The 21,656-nt window shown below is 39.8% G+C and overlaps 1 protein-coding gene across 1 annotated transcript; it reads right to left on the reverse strand.

The window, feature by feature from the left end:
• Window positions 1-5,549: 5,549 nt before the first annotated feature.
• On the reverse strand, window positions 5,550-6,104 carry LOC145796378 (uncharacterized). The gene has a single exon (XM_082881469.1). It carries the CDS (start codon window positions 6,102-6,104, stop codon window positions 5,550-5,552), a length of 555 nt encoding a protein of 184 aa, XP_082737595.1.
• Between the last annotated feature and the right edge of the window lie 15,552 nt (window positions 6,105-21,656).

Here is a 21,656-nt window from a genome sequence, read left to right on the forward strand (position 1 = left end):
TATTAGAGTACAGTTGTTCAGCTACGCCTATGTTTGTTCCGTTTGGGCTGAAATGCTGCATGTTTTCTCTTTCAGTTCAGAGATTCGAGTACAGAATAGCCAGTGTTCTCCCTCGCTGAGGCAAGACAGATATCTGATCCGTTAGTCACCGTTCAAGTTTGGCGGACTTATGATGACCCAAAGTTCAGAGGAAATTGTAGTTATGACAGCCGCATTGGACCAAGGAATCATCTTGCAGGGTGAGACCGATGTTGATGTACTGCACCCGCCTAGGTCGCCTGCTGCACACCCGATCCGAACACCCTAGTTGTATCAAGCTCGTGAACCCACCACGTTCGAGTTAATGGGAATGATTGGCGACCTTCAGAGGTCCGTGGCTGATCTCGCTTATGGGATGTCGGCTTCACCACCAACTACGTCATACGTCGGGAATTTTATGCCAGAGGAGCCCCCGCTACTGGGACGGATCGTAATTGAGCTCAGCCAACAGGAAGCTATTTCAAACTCCGACAATGACATGTCAGCAACAACCGGGTTTCGCTCTAATATAGCAACCCAAACCCTCAATCAGGCTGAGGCCAGAGGTAAGAACAAAATGAAGGCAGATGCTGATCCCGTTGAACAACTGTTGTAGGCAGTCGAGGCTTTGAAAGCCGGGGGGATGAATAAGCAACAGGTATTCGCAGTCGCGGCCAATGGTGAGGGAGGTGATGCGTTAGTAGGAAGGGAAAGGTTAGGACTAGGATAGGACGTGAAAAGGCGAGGCTTGTAAACTTTTTGAAATTTTCAAACTGGCAAATTTTAACCTTGATCCTTGGCAAATAGGAAAACCGTGGGCATTTGGAGTTATCCGTTTTACATATCTCATTGCGAGAAACCAACACATCCCAGACCTGACCTCATTCGTTTCGAGTGACACTCCCCTCCAATAGTTTGTGAACTTCCGCGCACCTGCATTCAAAGCAATATTCAGAAACGTAAAAGAGATAGCTTGAGACGAAGTGCCAGCTATGAGGTCAGAGGCGTTGGGTGAAGACAACGTGGTAGAGTTGGCAGAGCAATATAGAACACAGATGCAAGAGGAAAGAGGGGCGTAACAAGTGGTGCGACCTCGTCCGTCCACAATGATCGTGGTTGGGAGGCTGATTAGCCAAGTGGGGTTGACCATTGGCACACCAAGGCCGACAAATCAATGTTTACGGCAGAGGAGTTGGAGGAGGTGCGTAAGAAGTACCAAATTTCATCGGAGATAGAGTTAAGGTTGCAGATGTCTAAAGAGAGGGCATCGGTTGCACGGCCAATAGAGTTTACGCTGTACGAGGAGGCGTTACCAGGGGGGCTGAGGTTGCCGCTCCCATAAATAGTAGTGGACGTGCTGAACCGTTGGAGGTGGTGCCAAATCAGCTTATGCCCAACACGTGGAAAATATTATTGGCCTGCACGATCACATGGCCACGGGCGACCGGGGGAATAGCGATGACAGTAGATGAGTTCTTTTCTTGCTACAAGGCCTCTAGTCAACAAGAAACGTGGGTGACCTTACAGGCGGTGGCGGGCAGAGGACTAGTGGTGAGTCTGCCATTGTCAGTGAAGGGGTGGAGATCACGGTGGTTTTATGTATCAGCAAATGATGGGAGGGGGGTGCGCACAACGTGAAAAATTCCCATTAAGTCGGTGGAGCCAAAGTTGGAGGCAAAGGTAGAGGATAGGGTTAAACGGGTGAAGGAGTGGAGGGAGAAGGAGGGCGTGCAGTGGGATGACCTTATTCAGCTTTCAACCTTGTTTGCCTTGAGTCTGTGGCCATAGCCGATTGAGGGGGACCTTGCGCCGGAAGGGTTGGAGGCGAGGAGGAAGATGCAGGAGGCAGAAGATAAAAGGACCTTTGCCAAGGCGGACAAGTATAAAGAGGCGCAGTTAGGCCAAGCACCGAAGCTGGTCATGAAGAAACAAGTCCGACCACACGCCAAACCTCTGGGCGATAAGGATCTAACTGATTTTGCATCGCTACCGCCCCCAGTGGATCCGCAGAAGGAGAGGAGCAAAAAGAAGATAGAAACAATGTTGATGAAGAAGAAGAAGAGGAATGTGACGGTAGAGGAGAGTGAAGGGAAGCCTCTGTTGAAGAAGGTGAAGGAGGGGTTGGCATGGGTGACCCCAGAAGTAGAGGTGGGGAAGACAAGGGTAGGGGTAGGAAAGGCCATGGGCCCAAGTGCCCAAGGGGTGAGTAGCGCTGCTAAGCTAAAGGAAGGCGAGATGTTGGAAGAGCAATCGCCCAAGAGTGGGCTTGTGCCAGAAGTGTCCCCAAGTCCTGGGGAAGGGAAGGGGGGAGTGAGTAGATTAGAGATAAGCGCCATGTTGAAGACCGCCACGTATCATGTGCATGCGATGGCTGGTTGATCGGCGGAAGAAGGGGGCGAAGCCAGGATCGTCGCCGATCATCTTCTGGGGGTAGTAGAGGATGCGGCCGTGCCGTTGATGGCACGATTTACAAAGGCCGACCTCCTGAGGGGGTTCTGCTTAGTGCAGATGGAGGCTGCGACCTTGGCGGGGGCCTTACTGAATAAGGTGGGGCGTGCGAAGGCAGAGGCGGAATCGCTAAAGGCCTAGCTGAAAGGGGTGAAAATATAGTTGCAAAACCTAAAGGTCGAGACGATGGGCTGGAGAATAGCCGCGCGAAGTGCCTGTACAAAGGGCCTGGATTATACGCAAAGGGCTAAAAAAATGGAAGTACTGGCAATGGTGCAGAGCTACTTGGCAGAATGTGCTGCCTCTGAGCTCGTCGTGGCCAAATCAGAGCTGGAAGCGGTACGCCACAAGGCGGTATCACTGGAGTTTGAGTTGGCGGGCGAGCAGAAGAAGGTAGGCGAAGTCCAAGAAGCCTACACCGCTGCCAAGGAAAGGTTGGAAAAGGCCCTTGCCAATAACAAAGATCTGCGCGATCAGGTGCTTAAAGACAAGGAAGAAGTAGATGGGCGCATTGCAGAGTTGAAGAAAATGTTGGAAGAAGAGAGGGCCAAGATGGCCTTTGAAAGGGCGGCATACCTAGACTTATGTGTGGCGGCGGTGGAGCAATTTAAAGGGTCTGCCGAATTCCAGATACCGACTGATGCGGCGGTCGCCAGAAGCTTGGCTAAGGAAGGGAAAGGCGATGCTGGGCCATCAAGGGTGGCCGCTAGAGGTAGGAGCGAAGAAGAAGTGATCCAAAGCTTCCAGCGGTCAGACTTCTACAAGCACAAGATGAGCCAGTACTAGGACAGCGACTGGATGAGCTTCAAGTATAAGGCGCAAGAGCTGTTCCTAGATGTGGACTTCAGTCGCGTGAAAGTAAAAGAGAACGACGTCACCTAAACTCCCCTGGATGAGAAGGTGGAAGAAGAAGATCTGGCATCCAGTGAAGGGGAGTGAGGGCTGGGTGTTCTTCCTTTCTTTTTTTTTTTTTGTAATGAAGTAAATATAGTTTTTGTAATGAAGTGTATAATTGTGCAAATTGTTAATAAAAGTACCAGTTCTGTTATTGTTGTTGTTGCTGTTTAAATGGTAAAGTTTATCAAGAAAGTACATGAATGGTAAAATTGGACAAGTAACCTAATTTTGTATAAGTGGTAAAAATAGATAAGGAAGCTAATTTGTATGAATGGTAAAAACGAACTGAGATTCAACCAAGTCTGGTGGAGATTAGTTTTAACTGCATACTTTGTTTGGGTGAGACCAGTTTTGACTCAGTCTGGCTGAGGCTCGGAGGGCTCAGTCGGGCTGAGGCTTTGATTAACTCAATCTGGCCGAGCTCTTCATGCTCAGTCTGGCTGAGGCTTGGAGGGCTCAGGCGGGCTGAGGCTTTGATTAACTCAGTTTGGCTGAGCTCTTCATGCTCAGTCTGGTTGAGGCTTGGAGGGCTTAATCGGGCTGTGGCTTTGTCCAAAACATGTCATTGAGATGCAACACAGATAAATGGAGATGTGAAATTGTTGTCATCAAGGCACAATCTGTCAATCATAAATTTACACCGTGTATGGGAGGGGCAAAAACGAACAAGTGCGCAGATTGGCAAAAGAGAACATACAACAATTGAATGATATAAAAATAGGAGACGCCATTTTACTGGAAATAACGCTTCAAGTGCTCGACATTCCATGGATGGGGGATGTCTCTGCCTTCCATATCTTGGAGACAGTAAGTACCCGGGCAGGGTCTGCTCTTGACAACATAAGGTCCTTCCCATTTGGCTGCCAGCTTGCGCTCGGTCAGATTTTTAGTGGAAAGGGTTGCTTCGCGTAAGGCTAGGTCTCTCACTACGAACTCTCTCGGTCGGACTTTGCGATTATAATGTGTTCTCATTTTCTGCTGATATGATGTCCGTCTGGTAGCAGTTGTCTCTCGGAGCTCTTTAATTAGGTCTAGGTCTGCTCGACGCAACTCTTTATTTAATTCCAGATTCGGGTGTAAGACCCGAGGGGTCGGCAGGCCGATTTCCACTGGGATAACTGTCTCGGCACCGTATGTTAGAGGAAATGGCGTCTCCCTAGTAGGGGTTCGAGCGGTCGTTTGATAAGCCCAGAGTATATTCGGCAATTCCTCGGCCCAGAGTCCTTTAACGGTTTCCAACTTAGTCTTGATGATCTTCAGAAGGGAGTGATTGGTGACTTCGGCTTACCCATTAGCTTGGGGATGGCCTGGGGAAGAGAAATAGGGCCTAATGTTGAGCTCTTCACAGAATTTTCGGAACTTGGCATTGTCGAATTGTTTGCCATTGTCCAAAACGATGGCTTGGGGGAATCCAAATCGGCACACGATTGACTGCCAGATGAACCTGGTTGTGTTTCGCTCAATGATCGTAGCAAGGGGTTCTACTTCCCCCCATTTGGTGAAGTAGTCAATGACAACCACCGCGAACTTGGTTTGGCTCCTGCTAGTGGGCAAATGACCGACTAAGTCGATGCCCCACTTAGCGAATGGGTAGGGACTGCTGAGTATGATCAGTTCTGTTGGTAGAGCATGAGGGATGTTGGCAAAGTGCTGGCATTTATCACACTTAGTACAAATTCGTTGGCATCTTAATTGAGAGTAGGTCAGAAGTGGCCGGTGCGGAGGATTTTGTGGGCTAGAGATCTTCTACTCGAATGATTACCACAAATGCCCTCGTGGACTTCTCTCATCACATAGGTCGCTTAAGCAGGACTGAGACACCTGAGGTATGGGCGTGAGAATCCTCGTTTGTATAGTAGGCCGCTGATGAGGACGTAATTGGACGACCGGGTTCTGACTTTGGTGGGTTGCTGTTTATCGTCGGGCAACTCCCATTGTGTAAAAAACTAAAGGATGCCTTGAGCCCATGGGATCAATTCATTCTAGAGGAATTGAACTTCCTGTGGTTCTGGCTAAGTAGCCGGATGGGCCAAGTATTCAATGCGGACGCCATGGCTGAAGTCTAACTGGTCGGCCGAGGCTAGTTGAGCCATTTCGTCTGCGTTGGAGTTTTCTAACCAAGGAATGTGCCTGTTCTGCAAAGTATTGAAGAGCTGGACAAGGGGAAGGGCAGTGTCCCTGTATGCTCACATCTTCTTTTCCTTTGCGTCGAACTCCCCTGTAATCTGTCCAACAATCAATTGGGAATCATTGAATACTTGGATATGACTTACACCAATGTCTCTAGCTAGTCGAAGACCTGCTATCAAGGCCTCATATTCGGTTTCATTATTGCTTGCATCGAATAGGAAACGGAGGGCACACTTGAAGTACTCACCCTCTAGAGTGGTGAGGATGAGACCGGCTCCACTACCTTCTTTGCGAGATGAACCATCAATACTAAGGGTCCAGAAATAGGGGTCTTCTAGATCGGCGGTGAAGTGTGCTGGCAGAGGAGGCATGTTCGAAGTGAGATTGGTAAATTTCAAGATAAAATCAGTGACAGCCTGACCTTTGATTACTGTTCGAGATCGGTAAAAGATATCAAATTGACTTAGCTCGACGGACCATTGCGTAAGTCTGCCTGACAATTTTGGTTGTTGTAGGACCTTTTTTAGAGGTTGGTCAGTGAGAACCACAACGGAGTGGGCTTGGAAATAAGGTCGGAGGCGTCTGGAGGCTATGATCAAGGCGAGGGCCATTTTTTCCAGGAGAGGGTAGTTCTGTTCTACCCCCCTGAGAGCGCGACTAATGTAGTAGAATGGACGTTATACTGAGCCGTCTTCCCTGAAGAGGGTAGCACTGATCACAGTGTTTGACATAGCTAGGTAGAGGAAGAGGGTTTCGCCTGGCAGTGCTTGAGAGAAGAATGGAGGGTTGGCTATGCACTGCTTTAGTTGTTGAAAAACCTCATCGGATTCAGTGCTCCATTCGAACGCCTGTCGGAGGACTTTAAAAAATGGTAGGCACTTGTTGGTTGCCCGGGAAATAAAGCGGTTGAGGGCGGCAACTCTGCCCGTAAGCCGTTGAACCTCCTTGACTGTTCTGGGAGACCGCATTTCTATCAGGGCCTTGATCTTTTCAGGGTTAGCCTCAATACCCTGTTGGCTAACCATGAAGCCCAAGAGCTTCCCAGATCCTACATCGAAGGCACACTTTTCTCGATTTAGCTTCAGTTGATATTTGCGTAAGGTTTCAAAGGCCTCTCGCAGATCTGCCAAGTGATTGGAGGAGAGTTTACTCTTGACTAGCATGTCATCGATGAGACTTCCATGTTCCGACCTATCTGGTGTTTAAAGATGGCATTAACCGGGCGTTAGTAAGTTGCTCCAGTATTTTTCAGGCCGAATGGCATGACACGATAGTGATAAGTTCCTCTGTCCGTGATAAAGGAGGTGTGTTCCTGATCGGCCCGATGCATCAGGATTTGATTGTATTCGGAGAAGGCATCCATGAAACTAAGCATCTGATGTTCGGCAGTTGCATTGACCGGCAAATCTATTCGGGAAGGGGATAACTATTTTTAGGGCAAGCCCGATTGAGGTCGGAATAGTCAATGCAGAGTAGTCATTTACTATTGTTTTTGCGGGTCAAGATTACATAGGAAAGCCACCTGGGGTAACCATGTTTTTGATGAATTGTGCCTTCAGTAGTTTATCCACCTCAAAGGAAATGAGGGTGTTGCGTTCTAGGTGAAAAATACGCTATCTCTATCGGAATGGTAGAAACTGGGGCTCACTAATAAGACGATGAGTGATGAAAGAGGGATCGATACCTGGCATGTCTGAATGGGTCCAAACAAAGACATTGTTGTGCTCGGCCAAGAGAGCTGTAAGATTGGCCTTGGCCTGAGAAGATAGTTGGCTGCCAATCCTGGCTGTCTTGGCTGAGTTGGTAGGATCAATGGGCACTTCGACAAGTTCCTCTACTGGTTCACCTCTGACTAACTCGTCCTCGTCTCTGATGTCGAGATTTTTGATGATCATAGCGTCCTTCAGCTTGATCTCTTTTAGTGAGGTGATGTAGCATTCTCTGGCCATCTTCTGCTCACCCCTCACAGTGCCGACCCCGAGGTCGGTCGGGAATTTCATGGCCAACTGGTATGTGGAGGTGACAGCTTGGAAAGCGTTGAATGTCGTGCGTCCGAGGATTATGTTATAAGCAGAAGGACAATTGGCGACGAGAAAAGTGAGTAGCTTGGTGGTCTGCCATGGATATTCTCCGATGGTAATGGGAAGGTCGACGGAGCCTATGGAGGTCACCTGATCGCCAGTGAAGCCGACTAGCGGGGTTTGGAGAGGGGACAACTTTTCTTCGCCGACCTTGAGTTGGCGAGAGGCGGTCAGGAAGATGATATCTGAAGAGCTGCCATTGTCGACAAGCACCCGTCTAACTTTGTAATTGGATAGGGGAGCGGAGATGACGAGGGGGTCGTCGTGGGGGTAACGAATGCTTATGCAGTCGACCTCTGTAAAGGTGATGGGTTCAGAACATTGCTTGGGGTGTTTGAAGGGGCGATCCGATGTCATGACTTCTTTGTCGGAGCCTTGTTTGGTTCTTCTGAGTTCGGTTCGCTGGGTCGAACGAGATGGCCCTCCGCATTCAAGCCCGCCAATGATGACTCTGATCTCTCCAACGAGAGGGGAGCGGGATTGCCTTGTGCCCCGGGTGGTGGTGGGGGCTAATCATTGTTTCGCTGAGGTTGTGCGGGTTGTTAGGGGGGTATGTCGGCGGTGGTTCCCCGGTAGGTCGGTCCTTGGTCGTTGTTGGGGATGAGCTGCAGTGAACCGACTGAGGCGTCCCTGGCATATCAAATCCTCTACCTGGTCTTTAAGGTTAACACATTCCTCAGTGTTGTGGCCGTGGTCCTGATGGAATCAGCAATACTTGGACTAATCTCGCCGATTAGAGGGAGACCGTGATGGTTGCGGCCATTTTAGGTTGTAATCTCATTGGATTTGGTTCAAGACTTGCTGTATAGGGGAATTGAGGGGGGTGTATCGGTCGAATCGACCGGACGGTCTGGTTGGGGCCGATCGGTCGATTCGAGCGAGTCGGTCAGTATATTGAGGGGGTCACTATGTATATTAGGAGGATCTGGGTTCAGATTCTTTTTTTTTGTCCGTAGGGGTTGAATTTTTAGGTGTAGTATCTTGGCGGGCTGCCAAAGAGTCTTTAGCGTTCATATATTTTTGGGCTTTGGAGAGAAAGGTGGCCATGGTGGTTGGAGGGTTTTTAGAAAGGGAGAAGAGGAAATCGGACGATCGTAAGCCGGCCATGAAGGCTGTGAGGATGACCTTGTCGTCGTTTTCCGCCACCTATAGGGCCTCAGTGTTAAAACGGGTGACAAAACTACGTAGTGACTCCTCTTCCGTCTGTCGGATATTAAGCAGTTGAGTTGCCGAGCGTCGTTGGCGCTGAGCACCAATGAAATGGCTCAGGAAGGAATCACTTAGGTGTTAGAAAGTAGAGACAGAATCCGACGGTAGCTGACTAAACCATAGTCGAACCGACCCATTAAGCGTCACGGGGAAAGCCCAACACATGATCTCGTCAGGAAAAGCATGGAGGATCGTGAGGGTCCTGTAGGTCTCCAAATGGTCAACTAGATCCGTTGTGCCGTCGAAGGAGTCGATCGAGGGCATTTTGAACTTGGGGAGTAGAGGTTTGTCCCTGATGGAGGTAACAAACAGGGAGTTAGCTGTTGTTAAGGGTTTATTCTGCATGTTTTGCATGACTCCTTGAAGCTGGAGTTTCATGGCTCGAAGTTTCGTATCCCAAATAGGAACATTGTCCGCTCTAGAGTGTAGTGGAGGCTACTAGCCTCTCCTTTAGGAGCAGGTGCTTGAATCGAGGGATGTAAACCCTGAGGTGGCGGGTTCATGTCTTGAGAGGGGGCTTGCAAACCCTCTAAGTTGGATAGATGGGCTTGTTGGAAAGGATGGCTCGGGATCCATTCACAATTGAGAGGGATATCTTGTGGTGGTGGAGGAGGTATAGGGAGGTTTCGCTGGAGCAAAGCGTTGATCAAGGCCTGGTTTTGCTCGCGCCAAGCGGTTGATGTTGTTGATGAGCTCTATGAAGTACTGAGGTGGGTAATTTGAGTTGTTTGGGTTAGGAAGGTCGGCTTGGGGGTCGATGACGTTGTGTTGGGAAGCCATGGATCTCATTGTAACCATCCACCTCGATGGCAGATAGGGAGAAATTATCGGGAACGGATCTTCGACAACAATGAACACAACTGCTACCCAGAGTGGCGTTTCCACAGATGGGGCCAACTGATAATGTTGCTGATCCAAGAGAGGACGGGTCGGGCAGACCCACACTTCCTACACCCTTTACTGGTTGCTAAGTTTGCTAGTGTGCCTGCAAAAATGTCCAACGAGGAACGGGAGTCCACCAACGGACCCTCCGACGATCAAATTAGAAGAGAGCAGATTGACGGTGTAGAGAGAGAGAATAAGAATAGAGAACTTAACCTTTTTATGTCTTGGAAGCCTCCTTATATCTTTTGTCCATCATTTCCTTGTCCACTCCGACCTGTCGTGTTGGCCGAAAGTCTATACTCTAGGTTGCATTGTTCACGGTGAAGCTGCTCGTTCCGACGTGAAGGGGTTATCGCATGTAATGCTGCAGCAGCCTCATTAATAACTGATGTGTAATGCAATAACTCTGCAGGATCTTTGTCTGCTTGCGTGAATGGTCCCCTTCTTGACAAGTGTTTAGATGTCGTTGGCTCTTGGTGCAACGTTAGGTTCTCAATGATGCTGGGCTTTAGTGTTTGAATCGTGAATTGGGCTCTAAGTGGTGGGCCAAAACCTTTTGGGGGCCCACCGATGTCAATTTTAATTATAAAAAATGAACAATAAAAAAATTTAGATTCTCAAAATAGTAAAAAATTACTCTAAAAAAGTTTTAAGAAAAACATAAAATAGTAAAGCCTATACTACCAAATCATTCTACATTCACTCGCCAGTCTGTGCGGTCCGCTCAATCTGTATCCGCCAACTGAACAAGCGAGAATGCGAATTGTATTTTTTTAATCCATCTAAGTTTGAACAAATGGTAGATGAAAGTCCATTTGATCTGCAAACACCCCTATCACTAACAAAGGGTCTAGCCAATAAGAATGGCATTGGCGGAACACGTGAAGCTGTCCTAGGCCAACTAACAATTTTCTAAATGTCTTACTTAAATATTAGCTCAAAGTATAAATGATAGATAGGTCGAGATGTGTTCCACATGTTTTTGCTGGCGAAAAAAAAAATATTTTGGCTAGTCTCAATATGAGGTGTCGTCATGTTCTTGTCTTGGTGGATTTTAGAGCATATACAAAGTTTTTAGCCGGCAAAAAAAAAATATTTTGGCTAGTCTCAATAGATCATGTTCTTATCTCGGTGGATTTTAGAGCAGATACTATACAAAGTTATTTTAAGAAGTACTAAATAAGTTGATTTTTTTATTTATTACAAAAAAAATGTATAAGAAAAAAAGAAAAGTAATGTGATCTAAATAAATTAATAAATTAATAAATTGATTTATAAGTCACTTTCTACTAGTTTGAATGATTTTTATTTAAAATTTAAAATTTTAATTAATAATTAAATATAATATATTTATATTTATAAATATAAATATGAATGTATATTTTTCTTAATTATTATATATATATTCTTATTTTTTTTAATTAAAATTTCTTATTTATGTCGACGTAAGTAAGTGAATTTTACATATTTTTGTTAATGCGTAATGCTATACATTGTTATTTTTTACATTATTTTCTTATGAGTGATGTTAGGAATCCCAAATAATCTATTAAATTTTATACCAAACATCTCACATAGGTATGAGACCCACACACATGTGGTTTGTGTGGGTCTCACACCTATATGAGAGATTTGATAGAAAATTTAGTAGATAATTTGGGGTCCATAGCATTTTTCTTTTCTTATTCTTACACAATAATGAGATCCACGTTGATAAATGCACATGTGACCGACTTACTTGTGTGTAGTGGTGAGAAAATGAGAAAAAAAAAAAAAAAGAATTAAATGTAACATTTTTAGGGTAAATTACATTGACAACCTTGGAAGTTTGTGTTTAATACAATTTTCCTTTCACATTTGAGAAATTACACTAACCTCTTTATTAGACTTTTTTTTTTTTTTGAACATTTGTGATAGAAAATATAAAATTACCTTATTACCCTTTGATGTTCAAACAAAATTACCTTATTGTCCACGTCTTACCATGGTCATCTTTGTCAATCTCAAAACGCCATATCTCTTTCTCTTTACAAGTAACACTTCTTCCTTTCTCACTCTTACTCTCACCATGTTTTCATTTTCACCAATGCCTCCATCTCTTCTTTCCCTTCCTCTACCCCTTATACATCATTCCATTCTTTGATGATATAACCCTTTCTTCATAATTGTGAGCCACCGCTCACTCTGCGTCCATATTATTATTTTTTCTACTTTCCATATTCCTTCGTAACCAACAACATCATCCACTCCCAAGTAAGGGCAGACCCAAGATTCGTCGATGGGGTGGGTTAATATTAAAGTAAAATTATATAATATATTTTAAGTATAATCACATAAGAAAAAAGATAATTTAATAATATAATTTAGATTAATATCTAAATTTATTGATTAGAAACAATAATTCTTGAGTGTGCAAAGCATATGGTATGCCATTTATTTACGTATTTTTGTGATGTAAGTTACACATTTTTGTGAGAACTTACGATACATTTTTATGAGTTAACTTACGTGAATTTATATTAAGTTATGCGATTTTGTAAGGTGACTTACATATGTTTATGAGAATTTATGATAAATTGTGATTTTTTAAATTTTCATGAATTAAATTACGCAAATTTGTGTTTAAATTATACAATTTTACAAGATAATTTTTATGTTTTTATGAAAATTTACATACCCTTAAACACTTCCTCCCCCAATAAAAATGGCATAGGTGCAACGCGAGGAACTGCTCTTTGACTTCTGAATAACTCACTTAAATATTTGCTCAAAGTGTGAATGCCATATAGGTCCAAGATGTGTTCCACAAGTTTTAGCCGACAAAAAAAAATATTTTGGGTTTCAATCCATGGAGTCATCATGGTCTTATCTAGGTTGATTTTTATAACATCTCTAATAAACTAGACATCTTCAATATATCAGTTACATAATATTTGTTTGTTAAAATGTCTAATTAACTCATTTTTTTTTAGAATAATACTTGGGATTTCCAAAATTTGTGATTCCCACAACTCCCAATTGATTTGTGACCACTCATTATTTTTTTTCCCTCTCTCTCCTCCTCTCTCTCAAAAAATGTGTAAGGGTGTGGGGTCCCGGGGGTCTCTATCATCACTGATTTTTTTATTTGTTGAGTAATATTAGAGACATTAAGAGGTATATTAATATTTTTATTAAATGTCTTATATGAGTATGACTCTCATACTCATGTGAAACATTTAAAAACATTAATAGATTTCTTGAGATGCCTAACATTTTTCTTATTTGTTTCTACCCAATGCATAGTAGAGGTGTTCATAATTTGTTTGTCACTAAATTTGAAACCAACCCAATCGTAATCGATTTTGAGTTTTTGGACTTAGAACTAAACAATCGTGTACTAAAACCAATCCAACCCAACCTAAACGATTCCACTATATTAAAAGTAAGCAAATCACTCAATAATAAATAATTAAAATAAATAAGTTTTTAACATTTAGACATGCCACAAACTAAGAGTAAAATATTATTTAATACAAGTCAATACAAATTAAATCCAATTTAAACTTAAATATAATCAATATAAATTAAATCTATTAATACAACTAATACAAATCAAATCAACTGCAAAATTGACTCAAGCTTCTAATACTTTTTTCGTTTACCTAATAATTTTGTATATAAAACTTATAAGTGTAATCAAAATTCATTGTAACATAACAATAAGACAAAAACATGTCAATATAAATAAAAATTTAAAAAATATATACATATATCTAAATTGGTTCAATTTAAGCGGCAAAAAAATATTATGACTTGTCTCAATCCATGAAGTCATCACGGTCTTATCTTGGATTTAGGAAAAAGCTTGGGACTCTTAATTTAGGACCCTCATGACTTCCAAATGTGTGTGATTGGTTCATTTATGTTTTTGTTTTATTTATTTTTCCTTTCTCTCACATAGAAGGATGTGGGGGTTGCGGGGGTGAAGTTTTTGTAGAGGTTTCAATCATTACTCGTGGATTTAATAGCATCCCTAATACACTAGACGTTTTCAACATACCATTTATATAATGAATAAAGATTGAGGATTCTAATTTTGAAACTCTAAAAAGAACTCCAGTGATGTAACAAGGACTGGGGCCATATGTGCTGTGATGTGCCTGTCTATATTTTTGTTTTATTTTTTTCTCTTACCACATCACTAAAACTTTCTTTAGAACTTCAAAATTAGAACTCTTTATCATTGTTGTTATATAATATTTGTTACTAGTTAAAATGTCTAATTAACTCATTTTCATTTTCTTATTTGTTTCTAACCAATGCATACTGTACAAAGTTTTTGTTTCAGTTTGAAGTATTAACCAAACACTAGACAAAGATTATGTTGTGCAATGTAGGTATATAAATACATTAAAACAAATGAAACCTATATGTTTTTTTCATCTATTTTTTAGAAAATGGACAAAATATGATAAAATTATACTGGGGTATTTTTTTTTATTTTTATGAATCATACTTCTACTATCTTATTACACTTATTAAAAAAATTTAATTTTTTTTTAAATTAATAATCTACATGGAGGAACTTAGCCTGCGTTTGGTTGTGTTTTGTAAATGTGATTTGAGAGCATGTTTGTTTTGAGGGATAAGGGTGTGGGATTGGACTATTAGTCCCACCGGACTAATAGTCCATTGTTTGTTTGCAAAATTTTGCTCCAGACTAATAGTCCCCCTGGACTATTAGTCCCACAAATATGGGACTATTCTATCCCATGGGAGGGTGTGGGATAGAAACCATGGGATTGGTATCCCATGGGATTATTTGGTGAAATGTCCATTTTACTCTCCATGCTATTACTTAGTAAACAATTAGAAAGGGTAAAATAGTCTTTTGAACATTTATAAATTATTTTTTTAGTGTTGTTAATTTAAAATTATATATTAAATAAAAAAATTAAATTATAAATTATAAATTAAATTTAATTAAAAATTATGGCCTTATAAATTAATTTTTTTTAGTGTTGTTAAAAAATTAAATTTACATATTTCTCTAAAATTATTTTTTTAGTGTTGTTAATTTAAAATTATATATTAAATATAAATTATAAATTATAAATTAAATTTATTTAAAAATAATAAATTATAAATTATGGCCTTATAAATTAAATTTTTTTAGTGTTGTTGAAAATTTAATTTATATATTAAATAAAATTATTTTTTTATTGCCGTTAATTTAAAATTATATATTAAATAAAAAATATAAATTATAAATTATGACCTTATAAATTAAATTTTTTTAGTGTTGTTAAATTATAAATTATAGATTACAAATTTAAAATTATATATTAAATAAAAATTATAAATTACAAGGATAAAATAGTCTTTTGAACATTTATCTTTATCCAGTCCGTCTAACCGAACATTGGATTCATTAAAAATAGTCCAATCCAGACATCTAATCCCGTGACTAAACAAACATAGGATACAAATCCAGTCCAACCAAATAGTCCGGAGACAATGTATCCCGGGACTAACAGTCCGATGGATTACAATCCCCCCTTATCCAGTCCGTCCAAACAAACGCACCCTGAGAGTATGAGTTGTATTTTGAGTTTGTGGGTTGTAGAATTATGATTTGAGTGTAGAAAATTTGTTTGGTTATGATTTTTAAATAGAGTGTTGAATTGCGTTTTGAAGATGTATTTTGAATTAAGGCTTTGTTTGTCATGTACTAAAAAAGCCAAAAAGTCAAAAAGTCACTATCTTATTTAAGGAGTTGTTTGGGGTGTCCTAAATAAGTGTACTTTTTATCTTTTTGGACTAAAAAATTGAGGGTGAAAATATGGATGTTTGGGTTAACTTTTTGACTTTTTATGAAAAAATGTGTAATAAAAAATTATAAAAATTGATTTGTAGGAAAAAATTCGAATTGGGAGTTGTGCAGCCGTAATTGTTGACTTTTGGTGAATAGTGTTAACTTTTTAACTTTTTGAATAACTTTTTGACTTTTTAACTTTTTTACAAGTTCCCAAACTTGGCCTAAGTCACATCATCTTATTTAAGTCACATCACCTCTCTACCACATCACTTCAACCCAATCCAAACCCAACCTATATTTCATAAAAAGTCAAAAAGTGCACTTATTTAAAACATCCCAAACCACCCCTAAGTTTTGAAAGTTTGATGTGACATGTGAAAGGTGAAAATTTGTTTGGTGATGTGTTTTGAAAATAGTTTTCAAAACTTAATTAAACCAATAATTTATCATCAAACACACAACTCATATATCGATATCCATATTTTTTATCAACAATAATAACCAAACTATTTTTAAAATACTGAAATTAAAAATTGATTTCTTTTGTCAAATTTTTTTTTTTTTTTTGTAATTTTTTTGAATAATTATTTTTTCGAAATAATTTTTTCATTTTAAAACAAACCTATGTCAATTATTTTCTGCCAATTAATTTTTCTATCAATTCATTTGTAAAATACGTTTTTAATTTTTTTCTAACATTTTGTTAAAGTCAACAACTTTTAAAAATACATATTAATAAAGAAGGAATAAATACACTAAGTTTAATATTTTAAAATACAAATCATAACGTAAATCTTACAAAAACATTATCAATTTTTTTTCCATTTATTACATGTTATGAATTTCTTCCAGATGTGATAACAGAAATGCAATGCATTATTGTACCCGTTGAGCTCATATAATTGTGGGGATTGGCATACGAAATGACTATTATGCCCCTCTTTACTTAAATGGAAACTGGTTACATAGAACAAAATATAAAGGGTAAGATAGTAATTTCACTTACTTACTACCTACCCCCTATTGTTTCATAGCTGTGTGTTCAATACTGAGGTGAAGAAAAAGGAGAGGATGCAGCTGTGTACTCAGTACACGGATGTGATATCATTAAAAAAGTAATAATATTAAAAACAAATAATATTTAACAAATAAAAAGTAAATAAAAAAAAACATACAACATGAACCTCACCCTTTCTATTAAATCTGAATCTCATTCCGTTTACCACACCAACTTCACCATCTCAGAAACACCTTCTCTAGTTACATCAGAAAACAAAAATTAGAGAAATAACGCATATCCACCATCTCATTAGGTTCTCCTTCTCCACTTCCATAATTTACAGGTTAGTTTTGATGCCAGTTCATCTTCATATTAGCTTCAGATATTAGCTTCAGACATTAGCTTCAGAGGGAGGGGAAGAGGAGGACAACCGGGCGGTCATCCCGCGGGACATCCTGCCGGTCATCTCGGCCCAGTCTCCGTATCTGTTGGCTTTGTTTCATATCTATTCCATTTTCATCTGTTATATTTTCTGATTTCTGTTCTAATTTTGTCACACTATCATTTATTTTTCTGATTATCAGTTTCTAAGTTATAATAAACTGTATGAAACAAACCCAATATAAATGAGAAATGTCATTCCCTATGTTTTTTTTGTGTATAAAAATATGTTTCTATGGCATCTACCTAATTAAATTTTGTCACCAATTTTTTTTATATTTATTTTTTACATAAAAATAAGTTTGTATGCACAAAAATGTACTAATGGTTGATATATTTTTCATACATTTTTCTTACCTCTCATATATTTTAATATATAATTTTCTTTCACTTTTGCAGTCATCATGCCAAGAACAATCATGCTAAGAACAAAACGAACCAGGCTCGAACTTGGTGAATCCTCAAACCTTGTACTACCACCACAGCAACAACATGATGGCTATCCAACTAATGATTTTGCAACATATCATCATGAACAAGCCTATGAACATTTATTACTCGACCAATTGTTACGGGAAGAAACGTAAAACTACCTTCTCAATATGATTCACTCTTACTTGGCAAATTAGATACAATGGGATGGTTACCTGTCATGACCCAAACCCGCCCCTATGGGTTTAGCACCGTAACCGGCCAGTAAGATTACCGAAGGCCTGCTTAACAGTAATACAGTAAAACAGAGTACAGGGGAATGGTGGAAGCCAAAACAGTAAATAAACAATGTCCGATGAGCTGTGACAATCTGGATGCCAAAAAGACTTCATACACATATACATGAACAGTACAGAACAGTATGTACATATATACAATCATTCGGTTCAGGGACCTAATCCCTATTAAACAGTACAGTACAGTAAACAAAATGGTTACAGAGACAGAAGGGGGAACTAAAACACCCCTAAGCCATAACTTGACAGGCTCGGAACCTCGCAGTGAGGCACAGTGATTGGCTTGACAAAATTGGAGCTTACCCCGACACTTCTAACCACAGTCTGGTGCCTGTACACCTACATATATATATGAGCAGTGAGCTAAAGTCCAGTGAATAACATAATGCGTAAAGAGGTTAAGAATGAATATCCTTACAGTAATGAAAACAGTTCATTAAATCAGTATATCAGTCGTTCAGTCAATACAGTCATATGTGGTACATCCATTAGCATAACAGTACAGTAAACAGTAGGTCTTGAAAGACCGAACAGTCAATGATGGCCATCAATCAGTAAACAGTAGTGGTTCCAACAAGGGAACCGACAGAGATTTCTATAACAGTAACAGTAAACAGTAGTTGCTAAGGATGTCGCAATACAGTTTAGAATATAGGACATACATTCATTCAATTAACAATATCAGTTCAGAAAGCAGTACAGTTCAATTGTTCAGAAGATAATCATTTTGAACATATCTTTACACAATTGTTACTCACAGAGTTCTGGGCTACAGTAAAGCTGAAGCGCGTCCCCAGTCGCCAACCCTACACAGTTTATAGATTGAACACACACTAAGCTACACAGTTGGGAAAATAATAACTTAATCCCTAATTTGCCTCGGTGTGGTTCTACATCTATATCCTCATTAAGATGCCTTAAACTAGGCCTAATAATGCCTAGGATGAGATGAGGATGCAAAGATGCACTTTAAAAGCATTTTCAGAATTTTCAGAAAACAGGGGTCACGCTTGAGCGTAGGTTACTCCGCTCGAGCGGACATGCAGACAAAGGTTTCCGCTCGAGCGCATACTCAACCACTCGAGCGTACTGCAAAACAGTCAAAAGTGCTGGATAGGTGAAATCCACGCTCGATTGGGCGCTCGACACCCGCTCGAGCGTAAGACATAAGGTCCCGCTAGAGTGTAAATTACCTCGCTCGAGCTAACTTGAAAACAGAACAAAATGCTGGGAGCACGATTTCCACGCTCGAGCGCCAGTCACCCCGCTCGAGCGTGAGTTCAAAATCTGGAATTCCCAGATTCGAACTTCAAGCTCAAAATCAAGTTTCAAACACCAAATTCAATCTTCATGGGCTCATTTTCTGGAAAACACTTCAAAACTCATAGTTTAACATGATTCAAAGCTCAATTTGTAAAATCAAAGCCCAAAGGAAGATCAATTAAACTCATTTTCAAACCAAATTTCAAGAGCATAATCCAAGCATGACATGCATGAGTTTAGCTAGCTTCTAAGCTTCCAAAACATGCTCCAATGAGCCAATTCTTTTCAAAACAAGATGAAATCATGGACTTAACATATTATGAGCATGCATGTAACATTTTGCCATGAAAACAACTCAAAACTCAACAATCCAAACATGCATGCATGAATTAAGCTATAGTTCAACATGTTAGAACTAAATTATGACTTAGCTCCTCAATTAGACATGAACCATGCATGAATCAACTTAAAGACACAATCAAGAGGATGAAATTCATACCTAGGTTCCTTAATTACTAGTATTGAGGTTCAATCTAGCAAGAACTCCTTTCAATTCCTCTAATTTCCAAGCAATTCTAGATGAAATCACCCAATCTCCCTATTCTCACTCTCTATTCGGCAATAACAAGGGAAATGAGCTGAGCAAATGTTTGATCTAGGTGTAATGAGGCTCAAAGGTGGTCTTAGATAGTGGCCATTCATAATGGCAAAATAGTAATTAAGTCAACAATGCAATTTAACCCATTTTAATCTAATTTAATCATACCAAATCAGTTTTCAAATAAATATACCATAAAATCACATAAATTCTACTGATCATGAAACATTAATCAATTTCTGGTTTGGCCGCCGATAAGGCCTTCAATTTGTAGTTAAACACAAAAGCATGAACAGATAATCAAACAGTCAACACATAGACATACAATTAAACAGATATACTTAATCAATTCAGTTCCAGATTTTAGTCAGTCAGTTCAGTACTTCAATCAATTCAGTTACCAATCATAATCAGTCTCAGTTTAGCAATAATCAGTGGTTAATCGGTAAACAGTGACGAGGGTTGTTACATTACCATTAAATAATTTACCAAATAAGATATATCCCTATCTTCTACGATTATTTTATGTTCACTTGACATCGGGTGACCAACAAAATGAACCGTTCAGTCTTACCTCTTATGTTAAGGGGAAAACAATCACACTCTCTCACCGTCGTTTTGCACAAATTATTGGAGTCGAAACAGGAGATTTACAATGTTATTTTCAAAATGAGTCTACCTTAGAAAAAATTGTTGATGATGTCAGTCAGATTTATACCACAATTTGTGACAACCGATTTAGCAGCACTAATTTAGAAGTTAGCCATTTAAAACCTCGCCTTCGTATTCTCCATTGATGGATAGTTGAAAATGTCACTCCTAAAAAAGGACATTATAATCGTGTTTCATGTTTTCAAGTTTACTTGTTATATTGTTTTGAAATTGGACAAAAATTAGATTTATGCTTTATATTACTAAAAGAAATGATGATTGCAAAATTGGAAACTCTGAATGGCCGGTCACTACCTTTTGGAGCTTTGTTAACCATAATTTTCAAAGCCCATGATGTGAACCTTAAAGGTGAAGGATGGATCATAATCACTTCAACAATTTCTGAGTATACACTGACCTGAGCTGGTGGTGCTGACACCTTGATGGGCTCTATTAATCTTGAAAATGAACCAACACCTGATGAGGAAGAACCCAATGACAATGCCATGCCACCACATGAACAACCTCATCATTGGACTGATTATTTAGCCTTGGAACAAGAACGGTACAATCAGCGCCTACAATGGGAACAACAAATGGCTAATCAGCTTAATACATTGGATACTCGGTTCGACAAATTTGGTACTCTGTTCGATGAAATTGCCACCGCTCAGAACTCACTAATTCATCAATTTGGTGAGTTTCGTGTAGACTCAGAGAGACGTGATGAACTGACAAGGAACCGCATTAATCAGATTGACTATCGAGTCACTCAGTTATACCATCAACATTTCCCTCCACCTCCAACACCACCTGACAATGATGCTTAACTTGTTCAAAAATCAAGTAAAATGGTTCGCAGATATGGTGATTATATTTTTTCCCTTTTTTTGTTTTGGTTATTTGTTTCCTTATTTTGTGCATCCATTCACATAACATTCATCATTGTTTCTGAATGTCCATTTAATAGGCCGAAGATGTAATCATCACCTCTGAATGGACACGTTCGCTGCGATCGGCGACTACTTGACGCATTGATATGGTCATGCATTAAAGCAATCATCAAAAAATCCATAAAATCATCAACAACCTCATCCTCCTCTGATGAGAGCTCCATTGTATTGTTTTCTCTGTCGGATGCCATATGGTTTTGTCTACATCACAGTAAAAGGATAATTAAATAATATGTTATTCATGCTGTAACAGTTAGCATTATTAGTGAAACAGTAAAATTCAGAGGAGAACAAAATTTATTTAACACATGGTGATATTATAATAACAGAACATAGTTTTAATATAACAGAAAACACTTAAAAGTTCAAAAAAAAAAAAAAACATACGAACATAGAAAAGGAAAGAGGATATGATGGAATGAAAAAAAAAAATAATAAAAACCAAATCAAGAATAATGAAATCATCAAACAGTTCAGCCAAGAAGATTTGCGAACACAAGCAAAACAGAACTTCTCAGTCACTGCAAAGCGAGGATCATGGCTAGGCGCAAATG

The sequence above is a fragment of the Camellia sinensis genome, chromosome 7 (assembly GCF_055761805.1).
Source record: "Camellia sinensis isolate YWXY chromosome 7, ASM5576180v1, whole genome shotgun sequence".
Classification (NCBI taxonomy): domain Eukaryota; kingdom Viridiplantae; phylum Streptophyta; class Magnoliopsida; order Ericales; family Theaceae; genus Camellia; species Camellia sinensis.

What these genes read in the sequence shown, in the direction of transcription:
- LOC145796378 (XM_082881469.1), bottom strand. Translation starts at nt 6,104, where the DNA reads ATGGCCCTCGCCTTGATCATAGCCTCCAGACGCCTCCGACCTTATTTC.